This window comes from Myotis daubentonii, chromosome 16, assembly GCF_963259705.1.
Source record: "Myotis daubentonii chromosome 16, mMyoDau2.1, whole genome shotgun sequence".
Classification (NCBI taxonomy): Eukaryota; Metazoa; Chordata; class Mammalia; order Chiroptera; family Vespertilionidae; genus Myotis; species Myotis daubentonii.
Genome location: NC_081855.1, coordinates 3,621,301 through 3,647,223, shown reverse-complemented (window position 1 = coordinate 3,647,223; position 25,923 = coordinate 3,621,301). Strand labels below are relative to the sequence as shown.

Genomic DNA, 25,923 nt, shown 5'->3' with positions numbered 1-25,923 from the left:
ACACTTCCTACCCAGAGCTTGTAGCCTTCACCTGCCAGATCAGGAGGTAGACTGCATCTGGAACCCAGGGCTCGTCTGCTCTGAGGCAGGGTGTCCTTTGCACTTTGGGGCCTAAGGCCAGGTCTGCCAGGAAGACCTGGCTCATGCAGTTGGCAGTGCTGCTACCTGCCAGCTGTGCACTGCTGGTCAGCAATTTGGGCTTCATTTGGTTTCACCTATTAGGAGGAGTGTGATCTGCCTGCGGGGGAAGAGAGGATTAAATAAGATAACGTATGTGAAGAACTCAGCCCAGATAGAATGTGATAGTTGGCCAACATTGGTTTTCTTTCTTTCTTTTTTTTTTTTTTAAATATATTTTATTGATTTTTTACAGAGAGGAAGGGAGAGAGATAGAGAGCCAGAAACATCGATGAGAGAGAAACATCGATCAGCTGCCTCCTGCACATCTCCCACCGGGGCTGTGCCCGCAACCCAGGTACATGCCCTTGACCGGAATCGAACCCGGGACCTTTCAGTCCGCAGGCCGACGCTCTATCCACTGAGCCAAACCGGTTTCGTCTGGTTTTCATTTTTCCTCTGCTTCTCCATTTTTGTGTGAAAGAAATGAGTCTCTTTGAAGACTTGAGATCAGTGGTTCACTTGCAGGTCAAGAAATTGCTGTGAGGAGCCAGCAGCCACACTTTGCCCCTCTCCCCCACATACCCATTTCCAGAGATCTAGGAAATGTGACATCTGTATTGAGTAACTCATGGGGAATCGTCTTTACTTAGATGGTCTCAGAGACTTCTTGGAGTTTTAACATTTGGATTTCAGGAAATTGCGCCGTGGCTGTTTCTTCACTTATGGGTGGGCCAAGGGGTGTGGGGCTTCCTTCTGGAACGCGAGCCCTTGTGCTTCCTCGGGGCTTGGAGCTTTCCTGGCCCAGAAACCCAAAAATCAGAAAGGCTGGAGACATTTGCAGGATCCAAGGGCATTGAATCCACTGAGCATAGTTTGTGGATGGCTGTTTGCCTGTAGGTGGCAGTGGTGACACAGGAATGCTGAAGGCACAGGCACTGAGGGGAGTGCTGCAGAATCCTTTGAGAAGAGCGATAGTAATAATAAAACTTACAGTGATGCCCCCCCGCCTCGGAGGACTGTTACTCTGTAGAGACTTTGTCAAATGTTTTCTATGTATTATTTAGTTTACTCTTCACAACAACTATGTAAGAAAAGTGCTATTATTAGCACATTTTACAGATGACAGAAAGGCTTAGAGAGGTCAAGTTATTGCCCTGGGGTCACACAATAAGTGGTAGAATAGAACTAGGACTTACCAAAGTCTGAGTTTAAACTTCCTGCTCATACTTTGCATTATGATACTCATTTCTCTTGCTTCTGAGTCCAAAGGGAGAATGAGGGACAGCTAGGAGCCTGGTTCTGATCTCACCAAATACCCAGTGCCTGTCATCCCAGGGCCTCAGAAGGACTTAGACTCATCATTTCATTTATAAAGGATTCTTGTCACCATAAGGTCGGGTGCACATGAGGAAATGATGTCCTGCCTTCATGCAGCTTCAGATTTAGATATGGAATATACTCACGGCTCATTAAGCCAGCAAGACTGGAAGAACCTCTCGGAATAGCATTCGCAAGGTCTTGAAAGCTCAGTCCCTGCATGGACTATATTTCCAGGTGCTGAGCTTCTCAGAAGGCATCCCTTGGGGAGGTATTGAGGAGACTCTGGAGAAGAGATAGGACTGGAACTCAGCATGGGCAGATGGGCTGGAGTGAATACTTTCCACCCAGAGAAGGCCCTCGGGCTTACACAGTCTCCCAGGCAATGGTTTCGCCCTCCAGCAGAGAGCCTACTTTTCTGTGGAATGAGTACTCAAATGGGTCTTCTCTTCAACTTTGTTTGCTTTTGGATGATCAGGTTTTGTAAAAGCATGCATAATCCCAAGGATGCCCACTTTCATTGCTTTTATTTGACATATATTGGAAGTTCTAGCCAGAACAATTAACGAGGAAAAAGAAGTAAAAGGTATCCAAGTGGGAAAGGAAGAAGTAAAATTACCTGTTTGTAGGTGACATGATCTTATGTGTAGAAAACCCTAAACATTGCACGAAAAAAATCTGTTAGACCTAACAAACCCAGCAAAGCTGAAAGAATTTGTATTCTTTCGACACTAAAAATCAGCTGTTTCTATACACTAACAGTGAACAATTCAAAAAGGAAATTAAAAACAAAATTGAGAATGGTACTCACCGCCTCCCACAACCACATCAAAATTACAACTAAAATACAGAACAACCATCATTCAGAACCTGAAATCTGGCTGAATGGAAGCCCTATAACTAGAGAAGTAAAGAAAAAAGCACATCAAGACCAGTAGGAGGGGCAGAGGTGCAGAACAGAATGTGTGGAGTGTATTTAATCAGGAAGGATATCTCAGCTGTGGAAGCCTCCTGTGAGCAGCAAGGAGGTCCCAGACTCCCAATCCAGGGTCCAGGAGCTGGGAAGAGAAGTCTCCCTAACTCAGGGCTGTAAAAACCAGTGGGGATTGTGGCTAAGTGGCACAGAGGCTATTGGAGATCCAGGCAGTTCCTCTTAAAAGAGGAACAAGCTTACACTGTCCCACTCCCTCTGAGTACCAGTACTGGGGCAGTGGCATTGGGGGATCCAGTGACATATGGGGAGGAACTGGATTATCTGGCATTGGAGCAAGAACACTGGGGGTGGGGGACTTTCTCCAAGACAGGGGACCTCACAGGGGTCATTGTTCCTATGCTGAGACCTCCCCTGTGGCAGAGCTGACTGGTAGCCATATCTGAGTTTCCATAAGCCTGGCTCACACTGTTCTCTCTGCCCTGGTGATTCCCTGAGACTCCTCCCCATCCAGTTTGCAGCCCCATCCAAGCTGTTTGCAGTGGCTTTTCTATATGAATGGCCTATTTTGGCTAAGGCTTCAGACTTGCCTAAAATCTCTCAAACAAGAAGCAAGTGGTCAGCATGCCCCAAACCTATCAATAAGAGGCCCAAGACCTGGCACTAGTACCAGCCTGCCTTGCTTCACAACTTGGCCTCGCCTGGGCACATCGAAGTCCAATACAAGTAGCAGCCATCTGCAAATTGCTCTGTAGCTCCTTCCAGGTGTCCCCAGGCAGTGACTGACTTTGTACCTCCCAGGAGGCCCCAGAGCCAGTGCACCCAGTGGACAGCTTCAGACCATGCCAGATTACAACTCTACACATCCACAAGCGACACACTCAAGGGGCAGACTCAGTGAGCACCAAAGCCCCACTGAAGCAAGCCCTGCTCCATAGGGGTGTCTCCTGTGTAGCAGCTCTCCCACTGTAGTCACAACTGGTTCTCACAGCTAATTTGCCTGGAGGTCAATTCCTCGCAGTGATGCCAACAGCAATCAAGGCTCAACTGCAACAAGACTGTGCACACAGCCCATACAGTGGTGCACCAAGAGTGACCAGCTCAGGTGACTGGGGAGGCTAAGCCACTGGGCCCTACAGGACATCTACTACACAAGGCCACTCTACTGATTCCAAAAGACATACCAGCTCTATTTAATGCATAGAAACAAACACAGGGAAGCAGCCAAAATGTAGAGACAAAGAAATGTGTAACAAATGAAAGAACAGAAGAGATCTCCAGAAAAAAAAACTAAATGACATGGAAGCCAACAAACTACTAGATACAGAGTTCCAAACAATGGTTATAAGGATCTTAGTGAGAGTTTCCAGGGGCTTTGTGAGATTTTCAAGGATCTTAGTGAGAATTTCAAAGACATGAAAAAGGACCAGTCAGAAATTAAGCATACACTAACTGAAATAAAGAATAATTTATAGGGACTCAACCATAGAGAATTCTGAAAATAAAATCAACCGTTTGGAATATGAGGAAGCAAAAACCACCCAATCAAAAGAGCAAAAAGAAAAAACAAACAAAAAAAAATAAAATGAAAATGAAAAATATGAAGATAGTGTAAGGAGCCTCTGGGACAACTTCAAGCGTACCAACATTCACATTATGGGCATTCCAGAAGGAGAAGAGAGAGAGAACGAGATTGAAAACCACTTTGAAGAAATAATGACAGAAAACTTCCCCTACCTAGTGAAAGAAATAGACTTACAAGTCCAGGAAGCATAGAGGCCCACACCAAGACACATCATCATTAAAATGCCAAAGGTTAAAGGCAAAGAAAAAATCTTAAAAGCAGCAAGAGAAAAGCAGTTAGTTACCTACAAGGGAGCGCCCGTACAACTGTCAGCTGATTTCTCAGCAGAAACTTTGCAGGCCAGTAGGAAGTGGCAAGAAATATTCAAAGTGATGAAAAGCAAGAACCTGCAACCAAGATTACTCTACCCAGCAAAGCCATCATTTAGAATTGAAGGTCAGATAAAGAGCTTCACAGACAAGAAAAGGCGAAAGGAGTTCATCACCACCAAACTAGTATTGCACGACATGTTGAAGGGTCTTCTTTAAGAAGAGGAGGGTCTCGCTTCAGCAGCACATATACTAAAATTGGAACGATACGGAGAAGATTAGCATGGCCCCCATGCAAGGATGACACGCAAATTCATGACATGTTCCATATCTTTTTTTTTTTAAAAAAAGGAGGAAGAAGAAGGAGGAGGAGAAAAAGATAAAAAAATATGAACAATAAAATGGTAATAAATACATATCTATCAATAATTGAATCTAAAAATGAAAATAAATGAGCAAGGAATCTAATGAAATAAACATGAATAAAGTAGAACCTGAGGCATGGAAACATGGAACAGACTGAGGAATCTGAGGGAAGGGGGCATTGTATGCGTATATGTATTACCTATGGACACAGACAATAGGGTGGTGAAGGCCTGGGGCATGGCAGGAACCGGGTGGAAGGAGGCAATGGGAGGAATGAAGGGGGGCATTTGTAATACTCTTAACAATAAAGATTTAAAAATTTTTAAAAATTTTTTATTTATAAAAGCATCTAAAAGAATAAAATCCCTAGGAATTAGTCAAGGAGGCAAAGCCTTTTACATGGGCAACTATAAAGCATTGCTGAAAGAAAGTAAGGAAGACGTAAGTAAATGGAAAGACAGCCCATGCTCACGGATTAGAAGACTTCATGTTTTTAAGATGACACTGCCACCCAAAGTGTAGATGCAGTGTAGTCCCAAACAAAATCCCAACATTTTTTTGCAGAAATAAAGCCATCCTAAAATTCATATATAACCAAATTAACCTTGAAAAAGAAGGACAAAGTTAAAGGATCATACTTCCTGATTTCCAGCCTAAAGTAATCAAAACAGTGTGGTCCCGGCATAAGGACAGACACAGAACCAATGGAATAGACTAGTGCCTGGAAATAAACCCTCCCATACATAATCAATTGATTTTCCACAAGAATGCCAAAACCATTCAGGGGAAAGGACAGTCTTTTCAGCAAAATGGTGCTGCAAAAGCTATATATTCACATGCAAAAGAATGAAGTTGGACACTTACCTTTAAATGGTAAATTTTTTGTTACATAGATTTTACAACAAAATCATGCAAAAGTGTACATAGGCCAACCTGTCAGAGTGTAATGGGGAAGCTGGAGGGGACGGGGGGGGGGGGAGGGGGATTGGAAATCATTCAGACTGTCACCCCGACAAGAAACCTGAGGCCCAGGGAAGAAAAGGGGATAAATAGTCCAGGAGCTCAGGGTCGTCCGTAGGAGAGCCGGGCCCGGAACAGCCAGGTCCCTGGGCGCCCCCTCTCTGGGCAGTGCGCTCCGGGAGGGCTGGAACCAAGTCTGCCTCGTCTTCCGCTTTGTCCCCAGCATTCAGCACGTGGTAGCCGTGCAGCCTGTGTATGTCAGCTGAATGGCTGTGTTAGCAGCCTTCCCCCTCAGTTAGGGTTCTCAGCCCCGGCTGTTCATTGAGCCACCTGGGGAGCTGGGAGAGCAGGTCAACACCTGGGCCTCAGAGGCTCTGACTGGAAGGCATGGCATGGACGCGGGCAAGAAGTTTCTTCTTACTGTAAATCCTCACCTGAGGATATATTTATTGATTTTGAGAGAGAGAGGAAGGGGGCGGGGAGAAACATGGATCGGTTGTCTCCCGTGCACGCCCAGCTGGGGATCAAACTCGCAACCCAGGTATGTGCCCTGACCAGGAATTGAACTCAAAACCTTTTTGGTGTATAGAATGACGCTCCCACCAATTTAGCCACCTGGCCAGGCAGGCAAGAATATTTTTTAAAGTCTTTCTGCTAATTCTAGCTGAGTTTGGGAGCCACTGCTCAGTGTCATGCCTTCCCCCGCCGCTCTCTCTAGCTGGGAATGAGGGGCAGAGGCTTAGGGGACTCCTCTGGAACGTCACACCATCTCTGGCTGGTTCATTCTGGCTTCTCTTGTCCCTTGGGCTCTGCTTAAAGAGACATGTCACAATGTATGCGGCGGAGTTGCCATTAACTTCCTCCCAGCTCCTTGGCACCAGGGCCCAGGCATCAGAGCCGCTCAGAGTGCCGTGTCCTCTGTCCCAGGTTGCACTGCTGCAGGGCTGCCTGCCCAGCTGCTGTGCCCCTTATATTGAACTCTGAAGGCAGAGTCTTAACCTCTCCCTCTCCTCAGCTGCAGGGACAGTACACGGCACGTCTCAGGCCCTGCCAATCTTGAGCAAATGACATGGGGGCCCTGGGGTTGTATTTTGCCTTAAAGTTACAGAGAAAACTGCCTCCGTTGTCTGCCGACTGGTCAGATGGTAATTTGTGTACTTCCTTCTGGCCCAGTTTCCTTCCTTTTAAGAGGGGTGAGGGAGGAGTCGGGACAGCGTCATAGCAAAGGACATCCTATAAAGTGGGGTGCGTTTGGGGAATTCATTCTCTCGTCTCCTCAGTGGAAGGGCAGCAGCTGCAGTTGACATTCGTGAAGCATGTCGGGAATCTGAAGCAATAGGCAGTAATGGTTTTTTTGTAGCATGTCGGGGTTGATTTTTCTTTCTGCCTGACTGGTAGATGCCAACCTGCCTCACCAGCGTATAGTAATCCAGGGGTTTGTCTCATATTATTGGTGCATGATGTCAGATGAGCTTTCTGCCCAGCCACACGTGGTACAAAGCTATCCCGGGTGCCATTCCTTTATGCTAGCATCTCTGGGCTCCTACCGATATCCTTGATAGCTGGAGAGGTAGATAATTCGGCTGATTTTTTTTCCATTTTCACCAAAAGGATGATGCTAAGTGTAAAATGCTAAAACCATCACTCCTTTGCCTTCTGGTGCTGGCTGCTTCTGAAGTCACTGTATTTAACACCAAAGTATAGAAAGCAGCTGGATCGTGAGGTGTCTCCCACCAGGACTGCCTTGGATCTCAAACTGCATGGGAGGGGTGGGGCGAGAGGCAGAGAAACCATGTCTGAGAAAGTGCTGTCATTGCTGTCAGGGCCAGGCTTCAGGGCATCCTGGCCCTCAGCCCACACCAAGCAGGAGGCAGCCTTTTCTGGGTAGAGAAAACGTCATGGCAACAGCATACGGATGACACATTCTTTTGCACTGAGTGTTTAATGGGAGTTGTGTCTCTCCCTGCCCAGCCTTGCTCTACCCTGCCCAGCCCTGCCCAACCCTACCCTGCCCAGCCCTACTCAGCCCTACCCTGCCCAGCCCTGCCCAACCCTACCCTTCCCAGCCCTGCCCACCCCTAACCTGCCCAGCCCTGCCCACCCCTAACCTGCCCAGCCCTGCCCACCCCTAACCTGCCCAGCCCTGCCCAACCCTACCCTGTCCATCCTTGCCCAGCCCTACCCTGTCCAGCCCTGCTCAGCCCTACCCTGCCCAGCCCTGTCCATCCTTACCCTGCCCAGCCCTACTCAGCCCTACCCTGCCCAGCCCTACCCAACCCTACCCTGCCCAGCCCTGCCCATCCCTACCCTGCCCAGCCCTGCCCACTCCTAACCTGCTCAGCTCTGCCCACCCCAAACCTGCCCAGCCCTGCCCAACCCTACCCTGTCCATCCCTGCCCAGCCCTACCCTGTCCAGCCCTGCTCAGCCCTACCCTGCCCAGCCCTGCCCAGCCCTGCTCAGCCCTGTCTAGTCTTGCCCTGCTGTGCACAGTTCTGTCTAGTCCTGCCCAGTCCTGCTCAGCCCTGCCCTGCCCTGCCCAGCACGGCCTGTCCTGCTCAGCCCTGTCCTGTCCCCAGCCATCAGCATGTCACCAAGACCTCTGGAGGGCAGCCCTTTGCAACCAGGGTCACCGGGGTTTGGGCCTTTATCCACCTTTGGGGTGGCTGGTAGGAGACTTGCTTTGTTGCTTCCCGGAGCCTGTGCTTCTGTGGCGCAGGATTTATTTCAGGTTTGACGGTTCACCTGGCCAGAGAGATGAGCTTGAACTTTGCTTCCTCTGCCCTGGACAGGGCGGCCTGAGGGAGCCCACAGCGTGGCTGCCGTTCCAGGGAATCAGACACAGCTCTGCCCCACTGCTGGGACGGTTTTTACGAGGAGAGTAAAATCAGAACTGATTTGAGCTCCTTGTCAGCCTTCCTCCCCTCACTGTTTAGCGGAGCCGGATATCCTCTGTTATGTTTGTGTGGCGTTTGAAGCAAAATGAAAAGAAAGAAGCATTCTTTGGGGGTGGTTCTTCATAATCAAAATAAGTATATATCTTTTAGCTTGAAGACTCGGTCTCAGTAAGTGCATAGAACGCACTGCCCTGAGGATAAGTTACCCTGCCTTTGAGCCTCTCCCCGGTGTTCTTAGAGGAAGACAGAGGGTGAGTATAAGGTTAATGGATTCTGCTGCTAAACTGAACTTGGAAATGGGATTTCATTGATTTAATATTTCCTCTATTAACCTCTTAAGACAGTGTCCCTTGTGGCCGTACCAAAGTGCAACTTCAGTACTTTCTTTCCCGCAAGTCTGTGCTGCAGTCCTTACTGGGACAGGGACAGGGACAGGTGACAGTGCAGGCCTTTAGCCAGGGGGCCTCCCCTCGCTGGCTGGGAGCAGCCGCCCGCCCGGCCGCCCGCAGGCGGAGCTGCTGCATTCGGAGGGACCTTCTGAGGAGGCTGCTGGATGTGGGCCTGCGGGCACGCTGCTGCGTGTGGCTGTGGGAGTGGGTCACATCTCCGGGGAGTGGACACCTGAAGGAGAGGGCTGCTCAGAGCCGTGCAGCAGGAAGAGCAGAGGGCTGGAGGCACAGATCAGTTCATCCTCACACAGCCTGCTCAGGAGCCCTGCCGTAGCCCCTAGAAGCCGGGCCTCCTGCCTCTGGGCAAAGCACTCGGGTTGGCAGCATGCTGCTGCCACTGCTAGGGGCTGCCTCCTGCTGCCCGTCTGCTTCCTGTAGCCTCTGCCCGCAGTCTTTTTCCCTCTAGACTAGCCTGGTGCTTTGCTCCATTCTTCCTGGGTGCCTACCCCTCCCCTTCCCCTTCCCACCCTGGCTGCCCCCCTCCTCTGACTCTAATTTCCCTGCAGGTCCAGGGTGCGGCGCGCTGGCAGTGGGCTGTGGCCTCTCTTCCACATGCGCGCAGTAGGGGGAGGCGAGCCGCCTCTGGGGCCTGACGGGCTCTGAGCAGCCTCTCATGTGGGCTCTCTCCTTTCTCCCCCTCTCCACACGCACACTTTGTTCTTGGAGGCAGACATCGAATACTGCCTCTGTCCCTGCCAGACTGGCACCATCTGTGGACTCTGGTTAAGGGTTCCGAAAATCATGGAGGCTTCTGAGCGCCCTGCCCAGTCCACTGCTTGCATAGCATTTGTCCAAGGCAGATCTCACTATTTGGGGATGGGTTTGCTTCTTCAGGGAGTAAAGAGTCTTTGGGTGCCAACAGCAATGAGTAAAGAGAGTGAAAAAGTTGCAGATACGTTTCTTGGTAAAAATGGAAACAATGAGCCCTGGCCAGTATTGCTCAGCGATTAGAGTGTCAGCCTGTGTGCCAAAGAATCAAGGGTTAAAATCTTGGTCAAGGGCACATACCTTGGTTGCAGGTTCCATCCCTGGTCCCAGTCAGGGCTCCTGTGGGAGGCAACCAAACAGTATATCTCTCTCACATCCAAGTCCCTCCCTCCCTCCCTCCCTCCCTCCCTCCCTCCCTTCTACTTTCTATAAAAATCAGTGGAAAAAATATCCTCAGGTGAGGATTAACAACAAAAATTAAACAATGAGGCCTTTTAATGCAGAATGAAAGCTAGTGCACAGATGTTTAGAGCAATGGCAGTATTTTTGGAGTGTGTGGTTGCTGCTTGTAAGTACAGCCTTTGTTTGCATGTGTGAGTTCTGGTATGTTATATAAAAGACAAGTGGCACCTCTCCACAGCCACATCTAGAACATAAGGACACTCCCAGCATGTGCAGCGGTCATCTGTTTATTGAGCATCAGTGTGGGTTGTATGAAGCTTTGGTTAAAATGGTGGTGGTGATGTCCCTCATGAATCGTACAGTTAGGGTGGGGCAGGCTTAGCATTCTTCTAAGATATCAGCTTCATATCTGAACCCACCTTTGCTAGCAGGTGGGGCAGTAGCAGGCAAATGCCTACGCTCCAGAGATAGACAGACCTGAGATATGTCTTACCACGGCTTATCCTCAGGGTCCACACGTTCTATTCAGTTACTGGGACTCTGAGTTGTCAATTCAGTTATGTGATTGGTCAAGACCCCAGCCTTTCTGAACCTCATTTCCTTCTTTTTAAATGTGGGAGGGACCAGTAACTCAGTTAGAGCATCGTTCCTATACACCAAGGTTGTGGCTAGATCCCCAGTCAGGGCACATGCAAGAAACAACCAGTGAATGCATAAACAAGTGGAACAACAAATTCTCTCTCTCTCTCTCTCTCTCTCTCTCTCTCTCTCTCTCTCTCTCAAATCAATCCATCAGTTGAGTAAATGTGGGAGGAAATAATGCCTACCCTAGAAGGTCTTTTTTTGTCTTAAAATACACATAAAATCTGTCATCTTAACCATTTTTTTGTTGTTAATCCTCACCCAAGAATATTTGTCCATTGATTTTTTTAGAGAGAGTGGTAGGGAGTGGGAGAGACAGAGAGAGAAACATCGATCCGTGTGAGAGTGAGACATCAATTGGTTGCCTCCCACACGTGCCCAGACCAGTACCAGGGATTGAGCCTGCAACCAAGGTACGTGCCCTTCAGTCTGTGAGCTGATGGTCTATCCACTGAGCCAAACTGGCTAGGGCCATCTTAACCTTTTTAAAGTGTTCCAATCTCCAGAACTTTTTCATCTTGCAAAGCTGAAACTCTGTATCTATTTAACAACTCCCATTGCCTTCTCCCCACCCTGTGGCAGCCGCCATTCTACTTTCTGTCTCATGAGTTTGACTATTCTAGGTACCTCATATAAGTGGAATCATATAGTATTCTCTTTCTGTTTGGTTAATTTCACTTAGCATTATGTCCTCAGGATTCATTCATGCTGTAGCATGTGTCAGAATTTCTTCCCTTTTTAAGGCCAAAAAATATTCCAGTGTATGTATGTACCAACTTTTGGTTATATCTTTGTTCATTGATGGACACTTGGGTTACTTCTACCTTTTGGCTATTGTGAGTGACGCTGCTATGAATCTGGGTGTACAAATATACTTTGAGACCCTGTCTTCAATTCTTTTGGGTATATACTCAGAAATGGAGTTGCTAGATCATATGGTATTTCTTTTTAAATTTTTTGAGGACCTGCAATATTACTTTCCATAGCAGCTATCACACTTCATATTCCCACCAACAGTGTACAAAAGTTGGAGAAATGTCTGTTCTGCTTCTTTTCCCATTTTTCAAATTGTTGTGTTTTTGTTGTTCTTTTGGGTGTGTTTTTTATTGTTGAGTTGTAAGAATTCTTTAAATATTCTGGATATTAACCACTTATCAGTTCTTTTGGTGTCATATCCATGAAATTATTATAAAATCCCATGTTGCAAAGCTTTCTTTTATGTTTTTTTCTAAGAGCTTTAGCTTAGGTTTACATCGTTTATCCATTTTCGGTCAATTTTTGTCTGTGGTGTAAGATAAGGGTCTAATTTCATTCTTTTGTATATGGGTATACAGTTTCCCCAGCACCATTTGTTGAAAAGACTGTCCTTTCCCACTGAGTGGTCAGGAATTCATTTCTTGGATGAAATAAAATACTGTACATGAAGCACCTGATGACATGCCTAGCTGTGTCTCCCTCTATTGTCCCCTTATTTGAAATGTAGTTTTTTCAACTACTGAAGTTGATTTTTAATATGATAGCAACTACCTGATAGTACTGACTCTGTGTGAGGTCCTATTCGAGGGGCTTTACATATATTAACTCACTGAATTGTCCTAACAACTCTATGGGCTGGGTACTGTTGTTTTCACTTGTGTACAATGAGGAAATCGGGCACTTACAAGTTAAGTAACTTGCCTAAGTCACATATCTAGTAAGTGGTGGGGCCTGTATTCAAACCCAGGTAGTTTGGCTCCAAAACCTGTGGGCTAGTAAACTTAACGTCTCCCTGGTTTTTGTTGTTGTTGTTGTTGTTTCTTCGTTCGGCTGGGTGCATGACAAGGTAGGGTTGCCTTCGCCCCTCCCTTCTCCAGGGTTCTGGGGTAGAAACGGTGGGGGCCAGGAGGCTCTCAGTGTGTCGGGAGATCGGTCTGGGGCCAGGACTCACAGCAGCCGAGGGCCCTCTTCTCGCCGGGGCTGCTGGTCCAGGGGCTCTTACTCCTTGGAGACCATGGGGACCATAAGGTCCACCACCCTCTTGCTGTAGCCAAATTCATTGTCAGACCAGGAAATGAGCTTGACAGAGTGGCCACTGAGGGCAATGCCAGCCCCAGCATCAAAGGTGGAGGAGTGGGTGTCACTGTTAAAGTCACAGGAGACAGCCTGGTCCTCAGTGTAGCCCAGGACGGCCTTGAAGATCCCTCTGACACCTGTTTCACCACCTTGTTCTTTTTATAAAAATTTTATTTCAGAGCGAGGAAGGGAGAGGGAGAGAGAGATGGAAACATCAATGATGAGAGAGAATCACTGATTGGCCGCCTCCTGCACGCCCCCTCCTAGGGATCGAACTTGCAACCCTCACCACCTTCTCGGTGTCATACTATTTGGCTGCTTTCTCTAGGCAGCAGGTCAGATCCATCACCAACACATTGGGAAAGGGGAAGGCAAAGTGGTGAACTCCTGTGCAGCTCAGGGATGACCTGGCCACAGCCTTGCAGCACCAGTAGAAGCAGCCCCTCAGCCATCGCACCACAGCTTCCCAGAGGGCCATCCGCGGGCTTCCGGTGACAGTGACGGCGTGGACTGTGATCATGAGTCCCTCCTCGATGCCAAAGTTGTCATCGATGACCTTGGCCAGGGGCACCAAGCAGTTGGAGGTGCAGGAGGCATTGCTGACAGTCTTGAGGGAGTTGTCATACTTGTCATGGTTCACACCCATCACAAACATGGGGCATCCGCAGAAGGGGCAGAGATGATGACCCTCTTGGCTGCCCCTTCAAGTGAGCACCGGCCTTCTCCATGGTAGTGAAGTCACCGGCGGACTCCCAACATACTCATCACCAGCTTCACCCCATTTGATGTTGGTGGGCTCTCACTCCTGAAAGATGGGCATGGGTTTTCCACTGATGACAGACTTCCTCTTCTCAACCTCGACTGTGCCTTTGAACTTGCCGTTGGTAGAATCATGCTGGAACGTGTAGACCAAGCATGTCAAACTCAAAGGCTAACGTGGGCCAAATAAACAAGGTATAAGTGTATGTAGGCACAAAAAAATAAAAGCTTCAATTTTCATAGAAATATAGGTTTATTTCAATAGAGACATGCTGAATACAAAGGGCTGAAATAAATGAGTAATCGTTAACATAAAATAATAGAACATTTTAATAAAAATTAATATTTTGTCTTGAACATTAACTTACCAGACACTGGATAACTGCACAAATTAATAAGCGTAACACAAATAAACCTATTCTTGTTCTCCAAAAGTGAAATATTTCCTGTTGTGCACACCAAACAAGTCAGTCCAAGACTAATGATGTGGCCATCTGCTGCTAAAATATTCGCTGCTGGTATCAGTGGAGAGAAATGGTGCGCCTGCGCATAAGACACATGAGGAAAATGAATGCAACACAATTATAGTAATCAGTCATTAGTGAACGTTGTAGTTCATTATTAATAATTATGTATAACAGGATATTGTAAAAATTAAGTTATGAAATTTTTATTAAAACATTTCTTACATACTGTTATATTGGCTGGGCTGTAAAAATATTCATTGTGGGTTGCCTGCGGCCCGCAGGCTGCGAGTTTGACATGCTTGGTGTAGATCATATAGTTGAGGTCAATGAAGGGGTCATTGATGGCAACTATCTACTTTGCCATAGTTAAAAGCAGAGCTGGTGACTAGGCCCCCAATGTGTGCACTGGTGGGGGAGGGGGGGTGGGGGGGTGTCCCTCAGCCCCACTTGTGCCCTCTCACAGTCTGGGACCCCTCGGGAGATAACCACCTGCTGGATTAGGCCTGCTCCCCAGGTGGCAGATGGCAGGCCTGATCCCTGCCCCGCCTCCCCGGGTCGCACACACGGCAGGGCCGATCCGGGGGCTGGGGCCCCGTCCCAGGTGTAGATCATATAGTTGAGATTAATGAAGGGGTCATTAATGGCAACTATCTACTTTGCCATAGTTAAAAGCAGAGCTGGTGCCCAGGTGCCCAGTGTGGCCAATCTGTTCACGCCAGCCTTCCCCATTGTGTCTCGGGGTTGTGGCTGCTTTGGCCTGGCATTGTGCAGGAAGATGTGGTTGTCTGTTGAATGGGAGGAGTTGAGAGTTTTGGGTGATTTTTAATAGCTTAGGCCTTCAAGAGCTTCTCAGTCTGGAGTTTGGTGAAAGAAGGACAGTGTTATGACATGAGCCTCTGGGCCCAGCTCTCTCTCTCGCTGGCTGTTCTCTTGTGAAAACAGAACCCTAGAACTGCTCTGTTGACTCAGACCATCTGTTTGGGAGAATGTGGTGGTTCTGGTTCCTGCCAGAGCCCCTCATTCAGGAGAAATGTAAACCAGCTTTCTCTCTGACTTTACAGAAAAGGCCACGGATGGCTCCCTGCAAAGCGAGGACTGGACATTGAACATGGAGATCTGCGACATCGTCAATGAGACAGAGGAAGGGTAGGTGTGCTCCCCCACCCTGCTGTGACGCTTGTCAGTTCCGGGGTGTCACTCAAAGCCTGGCAGGGCTTAAGGATGTTTGGTGTTTTGTTTTCGATCTGTTTGCCTTGGCATTTAATATGCTGACCTTTCTTAAAAAATTGAGAAGGGGAGGGAGAGAAACATTGATATGAGAGAGATACATTGATCCATTGCCTCCTGTACATGCCCCAACCAGGGATCAAATTGCAACCTGGGTACGTGCCCTAACCCGGAATCGAACCTGCGACCTTCTGGGGCATGGAACAATACTCCAACCAACTGAGCCACACTGGCCCAGGCAATACGCTGACACTCTTTAATTATCTTTCCTCTTCCTATCCACTTCGCCCCCACTTCCCCAATGGCAGTGCTGAGTCAGAGCCCTGAAAACCTCTTTTTAATAACCTGCCTTTACTCATAAGTGAAAATGAAGTTGCTTGGTTACTTGGTTCCCGGTAGTCGTTGGTCTCCATAGCCAGATTATCACCCCTGCCCCCACTCCTTCCTAACCTCTGCCTTCCCTTCGCAGATGTGAGGCTGTCTCTGCCATGTTTTGCTGGGCTGGGGCCCCAGGAGTCAGAGAGAGTGCCCACAGAGCAGCCTGGTGTTTCCGCAGTGGGCATCTCTGAGCCACTGAGTCTGTGCTTATTGTTAAGCATGATACAGCCTCTTCTACATCATAGCTGCATTCTAGTTACACTTCTTCCAAAGTAGTCTATATTTGGCCCTCTGCCACACCATAAAAATGGAATTTATTATTGCCATGTCGTCTTAAACTATCTCCAAAGTGGTAGAAGAACAGCCTAGACCAGTGATGGCGAACCTTTTGAGCTTGGGATGCCAGCATTTTGAAAAACCCTAACTTAACTCTGGTGCCGTGTCACATATAGAAATTTTTTGATATTTGCAACCATAGTAAAACAAAGACATATTTTTGGTATTTATTTTATATATTTAAATGCCATTTAACAAAGAAAAATCAACCAAAAAAATGAGTTCGCGTGTCACCTCTGACACGTGTGTCATAGGTTCGCCATCACCAGCCTAGACTCAGGCAGCCCTCAGCTTGCATAGTGACACTGTCACTTACAGCCTTGTAATGTATAAATTGGGGACCAGCCTCTTAAGGTTGGTCCTGCTTTCATTCAACAAATAGGCACTAAATGATTTGTGCCTGGCCTGCGTGTGAGTCCTGAGGACACACCAGTGAGTAGGGCAGACAGACTCCCTCCCCTCGAGGAGCAGACAGGCCAGGGTGGGGCGGAAGGCCATCAAAATAATGACTAGAACAGGCGACATGGTCAGCTGGTGATAAGACTATCGAGAGAAATGAAGCTGGGGATGGAAAAGGCTGGTAATTAGCATTTTTAAATGGAATAATCAAGGAAAGCCTTACATAAGTTACATTGAACAAAGAGTTGAGATAAACCAGGGGGTGAGGTGTGAGGATTATACCAGGGAAGAACTTTTCAACAGAGAGAACAGCAAGCACAGAAGTCCTGGGACAGAGGGTGTTTGGTGTGTTTCAAGAATAGCAAGGAGCCCGGCCAGTGTGGCTCAGTGGATAGAGTGTTGGCCTGTCAACCAAAGGGTCACAGGTTCAATTCCCGATCAAGGGTACATACCTTCAGAAATTAAGCATACACTGACTGAAATCTATAATAATAAAAGCATAATATGCTAATTAGACCAGATGTCCTTTCAGACGACCTTCTGGATGAAGCCAGGGCTGCGAGGGAAGCCCAGGTCCTGGGTGCCTGCTGGTGGCTGGAGGGAAGCCTGGGTCCCGGGTGCCAGAGGGAAGCTAGTGCCGGCAGCCGGGAGAAGGAAGGCCTACTCTTGCATGAACTTCGTGCATTAGGCCTCTAGTAAAGAATAATATACAGGGATTCACCAATAGAGTAGAGGATTCCAAGAGTCAAATGGATGATTTGGAATGTGAGGAAGCAAAAAACACCCAATCAGAAGAGCAAAAAGAAAAAGGAGTCCAAAAATATGAAGATAGTGTAAGGAGCCTCTGGGACAACTTCAAGTGTACCAACATTCACATTATGGGTGTGCCAGAAGGAGAAGAGAGAGAGCAAGATATTGAAAACCTATTTGAAGAAATAATGACAGAAAACTTCCCCTACCTGGTGAAAGAAATAGACTTACAAGTCCAGGAAGCACAGAGGCCCACACTAAGACACATCATAATTAAAATGCCAAGGGTTAAAGACCAAGAGAGAATCTTAAAAGCAGCAAGAGAAAAGTAGTTAGTTACTTATAAGGGAGTGCCCATATGACTGTCAGCTGATTCCTCAGCAGAAACTTTGCAGGCCAGAAGGAAGTGGCAAGAAATACTCAAAGTGATGAATAGCAAGGACCTACAGCCAAGATTACTCTACCCAGTGGAGCTATCATGTAGAATTGAAGGTCAGATAAAGAGCTTCACAGGCAAGGAAAAGCTAAAGGAGTTCATCACCACCAAACCAGTATTACATGAAATGTTGAAGAGTATTCTTTAAGAAAAAGAAATAGGAGGAGGAGGGAGGGAGGGAGGAGAGGACAGAGGAGGAGAAGGAAGGAATAAAGAAAGGAGGAAGAAGGAAGAAAGAAGAAGGAGGAGAAAAGAAGAAAGAAGAGATAAAAATACAAACAATAAAATGGCAATAAATGCATATCTATCAACAATTGAATCTAAGAAATAGAATCAGAGGCATGGAAACATGGAACAAACTGATGAATCTCATAGGGAAGTGGGGAGAGGAGGTGGGAAGAGATTAGTCAAAGATCTTATATGCATACTAGAGGCCCATTGCACGAAGAGATTCATGCAATAAGCCTTCCCTTCCCCTGGCTGCCAGCACCAGTTTTCCTCTGGCACCCAGAACCCAGGCCTTCGCTCTGGCTGGAGCCTTCAGTCTTCGCTGCTCTGGCCGCTCCGCCACTTCATGCCTATGTATGCAAATTAACCACCATCTTTGTTGGGGTAATTTGCATACTCTCCTGATTGGCTGGTGATCGTAGCAGAGGGACAGTCAATTTACATGTTTGTCTATTAGGTAAGACTAGAGGCCCAGTGCACAAAAATTTGTGCACTCGAGGGGGGGGGGTCCCTCAGCCAGCCTGTGCCCTCTCACAGTCTGGGACCCCTCGGGGGATGACCACCTGCTGGCTTAAGCCCACTCCCTGGGGAATTGGGCCTAAGCTGGCAGTCAGACATCCCTCTGGCAACCCGGGAGCCCTCGGGGGATGTCCACTTGTCAGCGGGGACCAGGCCTAAGCTGCAGTCGGACATCCTTAGTCCTACTGAGTAGGCAGGAGAGGCTCCCACAACCACCGCTGTACTGACAGCCATCAGCCTGGCTTGTGGCTGAGCAGAGATCCCCCTATGGGAGCGCACTGACCACGAGGGGGCAGCTCCTGCATTGAGCGTCTGCCCCCTGGTGATCAGTGTGTGTCATTGTGACCAGTCGTTCTGCTGTTAGGGTCAATTTGCATATTACCCTTTTATTATATAGGATAGAGGCCTGGTGCATGGGTGGGGGCTGGCTGGTTTGCCCTGAAGGGTGTCCCAGATCAGGGTGGGGGTCCCCGCTGGAGTGCCTGGCCAGCTTGGGTGAGGGGCTGATGGCTGTTTGCAGGCTGACCAAGCACCCCAGTGGGGACCCTCACCCCATGAGGGTATGGCCATCCTGGGTGAGGGGCTGATGGCTGTTTGCAGGCTGGCCACAGCCCTTCAAGGTGGGGGGTCCTGCTAGGGTGCCTGGCCATCCTGGGTGAGGGGCTGATGGCTGTTTGCAGGCTGGCCACAGCCCTTCAAGGTGGGGGGTCCTGCTAGGGTGCCTGGCCAGCCTAGGTGAGTGGCTGATGGCTGTTTGCAGGCTGGCCACAGCCTCTTCAGGGTGAGGGTCCCTGCTGGGGTGCCTGGCCAGCCTGGGTGAGGTGCTGATGGCTGTTTGCAGGCTGGCCACACCCCCTTCAGGGAGGGGGGTCCTGCTGGGGTGCCTGGCCAGCTTGGGTGAGGGGCTGATGGCTGTTTGAGGCTAGCCACAGCCCCTTCAGGGTGGGGGGTCCTGCTGGGGTGCCTGGCCAGTCTGGGTGAGGGGCTGATGGCTATTTGCAGGCTGGCCACAGTATCTTCAGTGTGGGGGTCCCCACTGGGGTGCCTGGCCAGCCTGGGTGAGGGGCTGATGGTTGTTTGCAGGCTGGCCACAGCCCCCAGCCACCCAAGCTCCCAGTGGAGGCTGGCTGGAAGCAGGTATCTGGGTTTTATCTATCTTCTATAATTGAAACTTTGTTGCCTTGAGCGGAGGCCACAGCCGGCCAGGGCAGGCGGGAAGCTTGGCTTCCTCCATCACTGGGGCAACCAAGCCTCCTGCTTGCTCCAGCTCTGTGGCTGCCGGCCACCATCTTGGTTGGGTTAATTTGCATATAGTCACTCTGATTGGCCTGTGGGCATGGCTTGGATGTAGAGGAGGTGTGGTCAATTTGCATGTTTCTCTTTTATTAGTATAGGATATGCATTACCTATGGACACAGACAATAGGATGGTGAAGGCCTGGGGCAAAGCAGGAATGGGAGGGAGGGGGCAATGGGGGGAGAGAAGGGGGGCCATCTGTAATACTCTCAACAATAAAGATTTAAAAATTTTTTTAAAAGGGTATGTACCTTGGTTGCAGGTTCTATCCCAGCCCTTTTGGGGTGCATGTGTGGCAACCAATCAATTTGTCTCTCTCACATTGGTATTTCTCTCTCTCTTCCCCGCCTCCCTCATTCTACTCTCCTCTCTCTAAAAATCAATGGAAAACATATCCTCAGGTTAGGATTAACAAAAAAATTAAAACGAATAGCCAGGAGGCTCGTGGGGCTGGAACAGAGTGAGCAAGGAGTAGGTGTCAGGTCAGAGATGTCCAGGATCCAGGTGACACCGGCACCACAGGGCCTCGGGCTCACCTCAGGTGGCCGGGAACCCCTTGGAGGATTTGAGCAGAGGCAGGGCGTGGTTTGACTTTTATTTTGAAGAGATCACTCTGGCTACCTTGTTCAGAATGGCCTGGCTGGAAAGAGACCAAGGGCTGGCTCTGACAGGAATCCTCCTTGGGATGAAGGAGGAAATGGGAAGGGGCTGATACAGGGGGAACGGGTGACATGTGCCCTCGGGAGTGAGAGAAGGGAAGAGTCAAGATAGCAGGGATGGAGCCGACTAGGTGCAGTGGCGATGCTGACAGGGCGATGGCACAGAGAGGTCTGGAGGTGGGGGCGGCCTGGGCTGGAGATGTGCGTTTGGGAGTCGTTGGTGAAAGTTGACCTATTTCTGCCGTCTAAATGGCTGATCAGCTCGTGTCTGGCTCACAGACGGAATCAAAACCTGGGGCTCCGCATGTCTGATGCCATAGTCACTGGGCTCTTCCTGCAGCCCCACTCGGGCCTTTCTTCTTTACGTCCACTCCGGATGCCACTCATTTACTTGTGTATCCAGCTGTGCAGCCACATTTGTTGGCCCCACAGGTGGAGGCCCAGATGCCCTGGTGAGTGGGGCACTCACAAGCAGGACCAGCTGGGCTGTGGCAGAGAAGTGTGCCCATTGCTGAGACTCAGAGGCGGTGGGTGCCTCCTGGAGGGGCGGGCTTTGGGCTGAGCCCAAGGATGGCAGGAAGAGGAGAAGCGTGCTGTGTAGCTAAGGGTGCATGGCAAGGGCAGCATGGGGGGTGGGGCGCGGTGTACAGGTGAGGTCTGGGTGTGCAGGGAAGAAGTGGGGAGAGGATTTTCTGGAACAGAGGCTAGAGAGGTAGGCACAGCCGGGCTGTAAAGAGCTGTCCCCTGGGTAGTCCCCCTGCCTTGGCCTCTTCCCCTCTGTCTGTTCTCCATGCTGCAGGCAGAGGGGCTTGGAATTCAGAACTCTCGAAGTTACACCCTTGCTAACAAGGGACTCCTGTGAAATCCTTCACAGACCCTGTGGGATGACCGGGCCCTCCAGCCACTCTATTTGGGGCCCTCACCTTCAGCCCCTCGCACTTCCCATAGCCCTGTTTGCCATTCGCCACAAATGGGAGGGGCATGCATGTAAATGTGTTAGAATGTGGCCTTCTCCTTCCAAAGGGTCTGCAGGCGTGTCCTCAAAGCGCTTTCTTCCTGAAGTGTCCCGCACTCCTGTTCCTCTATTTCCAGAGAGCCCCCGGTGCTTCCTGGGGGTGTCCTAGCCTTGCCTCTGCTATGAGGTCACTGCCAAGATCTCTCCCCGCAAGCCTGGCTAACGGTGGGTACCCTGCCCCCTTCCCGCTTCGGGGCTCCAGGCCTAGTGTCCTTCTCTTCCCTCCTCACGCCTCTCCCTCTCACTGACTAGTTCTTTCATTCACTTGTCTCATTTCCCTGACACCCCTCCCTCCTGATTTGGAAAAATCCCCGTTATGTGATTTCACAGTGCCCTGTTCTGTACGCACTCTCATCACAGGTTACACTTCCACACCTGCGGGACCTGTCACAGGGCTGTCTCATCCCCACTTCCCCCTACACTGCACACTCCACTTTGTTGTTGTTAATCCACCCAAGGATATTTTTTTCATTGATTTTTAGAGAGAGTGGAAGGGAGGGAGGGAGAGGGCGTGGGAGAGAGAGGTAAGGGGGAAAGAGAAATGGATGTGAGAGACTCATCGATTGGTTGCCTCCTGCACATGCCCCCCAACCAGGGGCCGGGGATCGAACCTGCAACCCTTGATCAGGAATCTAATCCCAGACCTTTTGGTGTGAGGACTGGCCTTTTAACCACTGGCCCACACCTGCTAGGGCCAGAAACTGCTTTTTTAAAAATATATTTTATTGATTTTTTACAGAGAGGAAGGGAGAGGGATAGAGAGTTAGAAACATCGATGAGAGAGAAACATCGATCAGCTGCCTCCTGCACCGGGGATGTGCCCGCAACCAAGGCACATGCCCTTGACCAGAATCGAACCCAGGACCCTTGAGTCCGCAGGCCGACGCTCTATCCACTGAGCCAAACCGGTTAGGGCCGGAAACTGTTTTGCCACCATTTCATCCCAGCACCTAGCGTAGTGTGCACACAGTGGTTCTGACAAACGTGTTAGCTAGGTGAACAATAGAACCATATCAACGGAACGGTGCTTGAGAAAGACGCTCAGAGGTCAGGAGAGATGCTAGAGCGGGCAGCTCCCCAGCCGGGGCGGCAGCAGCAAAGGGTTCTGAGAGGAGGTGACATCCAAGTGGAGTCCTCGGTCAGCCAAGTGAGGGTGGATGGCAGGGGAAGGAAGGGGACGCCCTGGCCGGAGGGCAGTGTAGGCAGCATAGGAAAGGAGTGCAGCGGGTGAGGAGCGTGGAGCTTGCAGCCACCAGCCTGGGCCGGAGTCCTCGGTCCTCCACTCACTTGTCATGTGACCCTGGGTGAATGACTTAATCTCTGTGTCTGTTTCCTCATTAACAAATGGGGATGCCAATAGTACCTGTCTCATGGGTTCACTGCCCTTACCGCAGCCGTTCTCTGAGCACTTGCCACGTGCCGGACCCCTTTGCCGTGCCCTGGATTGCACCAGCTCATGCAGCACCACCCCAACAGCCCTATATGGTAGGGACAGTTTGTGTTAATGTTGAGGAAACTGAGGCCCAGAGTGGTTTGGTCACTTGCCAAAGGTCTCACACCACAGCTATGAAGGGCAGGGTGTAAGCCCCGGAAGCTCCAGCCACCAGCACCTTGCCTGCACTTCTACCTCTGGGAAGCTGGGGTCCCGGTGGCTGCCCCACAGGCCCCTCCCTCCCTGGGCTTTCCCAATTTCCAGGGTTGAGGTCTCCTCCAGCCTGAGGCCTTGTGTGACAGCCCCTTGTGTCCTGAATTCTTGGTCATTAGCCAGGAATGCCTGGCTGAGTAACCTCCCCAGGAAGGTTGCAGAGCCCGTTGGCCAGGCCTCTCCCGGTCCTACCTAAGGAGGGCATAGGCACGTGGATTTGGTAAGTGCTGTGCTTTGATGTGTGGCTCTGATGAGGACCCACTGACCTGGGTCATGTTCATGAATTTCTGGATCTTCCCAGCCCACTGAAGTTTTGTCTGTTTCCCAGCCTCTTAGCAGGAGGGGTGCAGAGGAGCAAGCCCCAGGCAGAGTGGGGTTGGGGGAGGGCAGGGAGGTGTTCGAGGTGAGTCATGGGCGCAGCTGTGTCCTCCATCTTGGAATAACTTCGACACTTCGACAGGGACACCATGGACAGGCCTCTTACTTCATTTCGGGGCTGTAGCCTGACCCGAGGCCCTGGGGCAGCCCTGAGGCCTGGCTTTTCCTGCCAAAGCTGCCAGGGTGTTGGGACATCTCACACCTGCCGCTGCCTGCTGATTCTTTCTGCTCCTTGGCTCTTGATCCTTCCCTCTCCCGTCTCCCTGTTCCTAGCTCCTCGCTGTCCAACCTGCTGCTGCTGCTGCTTAAAACTGGGCAGTTAGTTCCTCTGACTCGCTTTGGTCCTCGCCTCTGAAGCCCTCCCCAGGGAGGGAGGGAAGTGCTTGCTTTTGTGCTCACCCAGTCACTCCCAGGCCGTCCTTCTGAGGATGAGTTTTCACTGTAGCTCCAGGGAGGGAGCCTGCCGGCTGCTTCCCCCGGCACATTCCCCCACTGGGAGCGCGGGCTCTGCTCCTGAGCTCAGGGAGCGCAGCCCTGGAGCTTGTTCCCACTCTTCTGCTCCATGAAGCTCAAGCGGAGAGGAGTGAGGCTGGGCCGGGGGAATGGCAGCCATGGGCCAGGCTAACCCCGCTGAGCAGAGCCCTGGAGAGAGGAAGCCACTCCATGCTTCTGACCAGTAGCTGTGGACCTTCACCAGCTCAAGTCCACACACAGCCCTCGAAGCTGAGAGCTCGTCAAGTCCCACATTTGCAGAAATAAGCATTCCTGTGTGGAAACAGCCGCACTGCAAACACTTGCAAGGACGTTCTCCAGAGAGCCTTGTCCCATCAGCCCTTGGACTCAGAGCCAAGGCTTCCTGCAGGCAGCCATTTTTCAAGTTGGGAGGGGAAAATAGGTCTCAGGGATTTTTAAACGTCTTCATTCTTTCCCCATTGATTTTCTTTTAGAGAGATTAGAAGGGAAGGAGGGAGGGAGAGGGAGAGAAACATCTATCTATATGAGAGAGATACATCGATTGGTTGCCTTCCACACACGCACCCTGACAGGGGCAGAGGGATCAAACCTGCAACCCAGGTACATGCCCTTGACCGGGAATTGAACCCGTGACCCTTCAGTCCATGGGCTGACACTCTAACCTCCGAGCCACACGGGCCAGGGCTTTACATTTCTTGAAGCCTTGCCTTGCTATGTTTCCGTTTAAATTGGGCTGATTAGCCGAGCTCCCACTCCCCTACCCTCTTCCTCATACACATTTGAAAGGACTTTTTCATTTGGTAAGTGGATCATAAATATTTCAGGAGGAGCAGAAGGTTTCTGACTTACCAACCTTCAACTTTGGAAAGATCAGATGTATTGACACGTGAATCTGGAGAAGGCTGGCGCCAGTTGTGGGAGCAAAAGGCAGGCCTGCAGCTGGACTGGGGCTTCCTAGAGCTCAGGTGCTGGGGCTTCCCCCGGCCCGCTGGCAGGGGCTCCATGCAGGAAGTGCCTCCTCGGTCCGCACCTTCGTTTAATCCTGACTTAGAGTAAATTAAATAGCATGCCAGACGTAAGGACTGCGCTTGTTGGGGGCTGCTGGGGACTCCAACTCCCAGTTCCAACAGTGACTTCAGGAAGAACGCGTTTCAAGTTCCAAATAATCAACGGATAAGTGAGCTTTTGAACAGGCCCACTTGTAAACAGGGGACTGCCTATAATTCTGTGAGATTCTCTCTGGGAATCCATAGCAGATCCCTTACCTAAAAGCACACAATTCCTTGGGTTTTGAGGAGACTAAAGTTTTCTCAGGGAAAAAGGAGTTCCATGGCACTGGGGAGGGGCTGAGCCCCAGGCCTACGCAAGGACCTGGCCATGCTCTCTGTGGTCTCCTCAGTGCACCCACGCACAGTGGGCTGGTTTTTATTTTGGACAAATACTTGCATGTTATACAAAAGTCAAAAGGGCTGCAAATAGACAATCAGGTGAAAAATCTCCCTGTCCTCTCTGTCACCCAGTTCCCTCTTCAGGGGCAGCTGGAGTTACCAGCTTCTTGTGGCTCTTCCCAGAGCTTCTCTTGCCTGGCCAGCGTGTGCACTGTGTCTGTGACTGTTGTCCTTGGGTAACTCAGACAGGAGCAGCCCTCTGCACTGCTCTGCAGACGCCTGTTCACATTTTTGCTCCATGGTGATGCACAAGGAGTGTGTTCTTTTGTGCAGCTGCGTAGTATTCCATTATATGGATAAATAAGCTTTAATTTACCCTGTTTCATGTTGATGGGTGTTAATTTGTTTCCAATCTTTTACAATTACCAACGTGCTACAGCAAATAACTTCGTAGATAAGCTAGTTCACAAAAATGGCAGTGAATCTGTAGGACAGTGTCCCAAAGTGTAATTTTTAAGGATCTTAATATGTCCTTTTCTCCAGGCCAAAGGATGCCATTCGAGCCCTGAAGAAGCGGCTGAACGGGAACCGGAACTACAGAGAAGTGATGCTGGCATTAACAGTGAGTACTGTCCTCCCGTGGGTGGGAAAGCATCTTGGAAGATCCATGTTCCCGACCTCGCCTCACTCTCAGGGCTTCCCCTCTGCCCACTCCGCACAGCCTCCAGCATGTGCCATTGGAAGGTATGGTGTGGCACCCTTGGTGCCGGTTTCCTCTATAAACTGCTGACTTCCACCCCAGTACCTTCCCTGCTGCTGAGCTTTTCAGAGGTT

At 49.9% G+C, this 25,923-nt stretch overlaps 1 protein-coding gene and 1 non-coding gene across 13 annotated transcripts in view; both read left to right on the top strand.

The window, feature by feature from the left end:
- The window catches only part of TOM1L2 (target of myb1 like 2 membrane trafficking protein), a 142,245-nt gene that overhangs the window by 58,987 nt on the left and 57,335 nt on the right, over positions 1 to 25,923 (top strand). For 7 of the 12 annotated variants that reach the window (XM_059668384.1, XM_059668382.1, XM_059668378.1 and 4 more), the window contains exon 2: positions 25,633 to 25,711. In XM_059668384.1, coding sequence (XP_059524367.1) covers positions 25,633 to 25,711 — 79 coding nt within the window. Of the gene's footprint in view, positions 1 to 15,022; positions 15,108 to 25,632; positions 25,712 to 25,923 lie in introns of all 12 variants that reach the window. The other 5 variants (XM_059668387.1, XM_059668380.1, XM_059668379.1 and 2 more) reach the window with 1 other exon arrangement.
- On the top strand, positions 4,494 to 4,596 carry LOC132219401 (U6 spliceosomal RNA). The gene has a single exon (XR_009449418.1). It is a non-coding gene; the product is annotated as a U6 spliceosomal RNA (small nuclear RNA).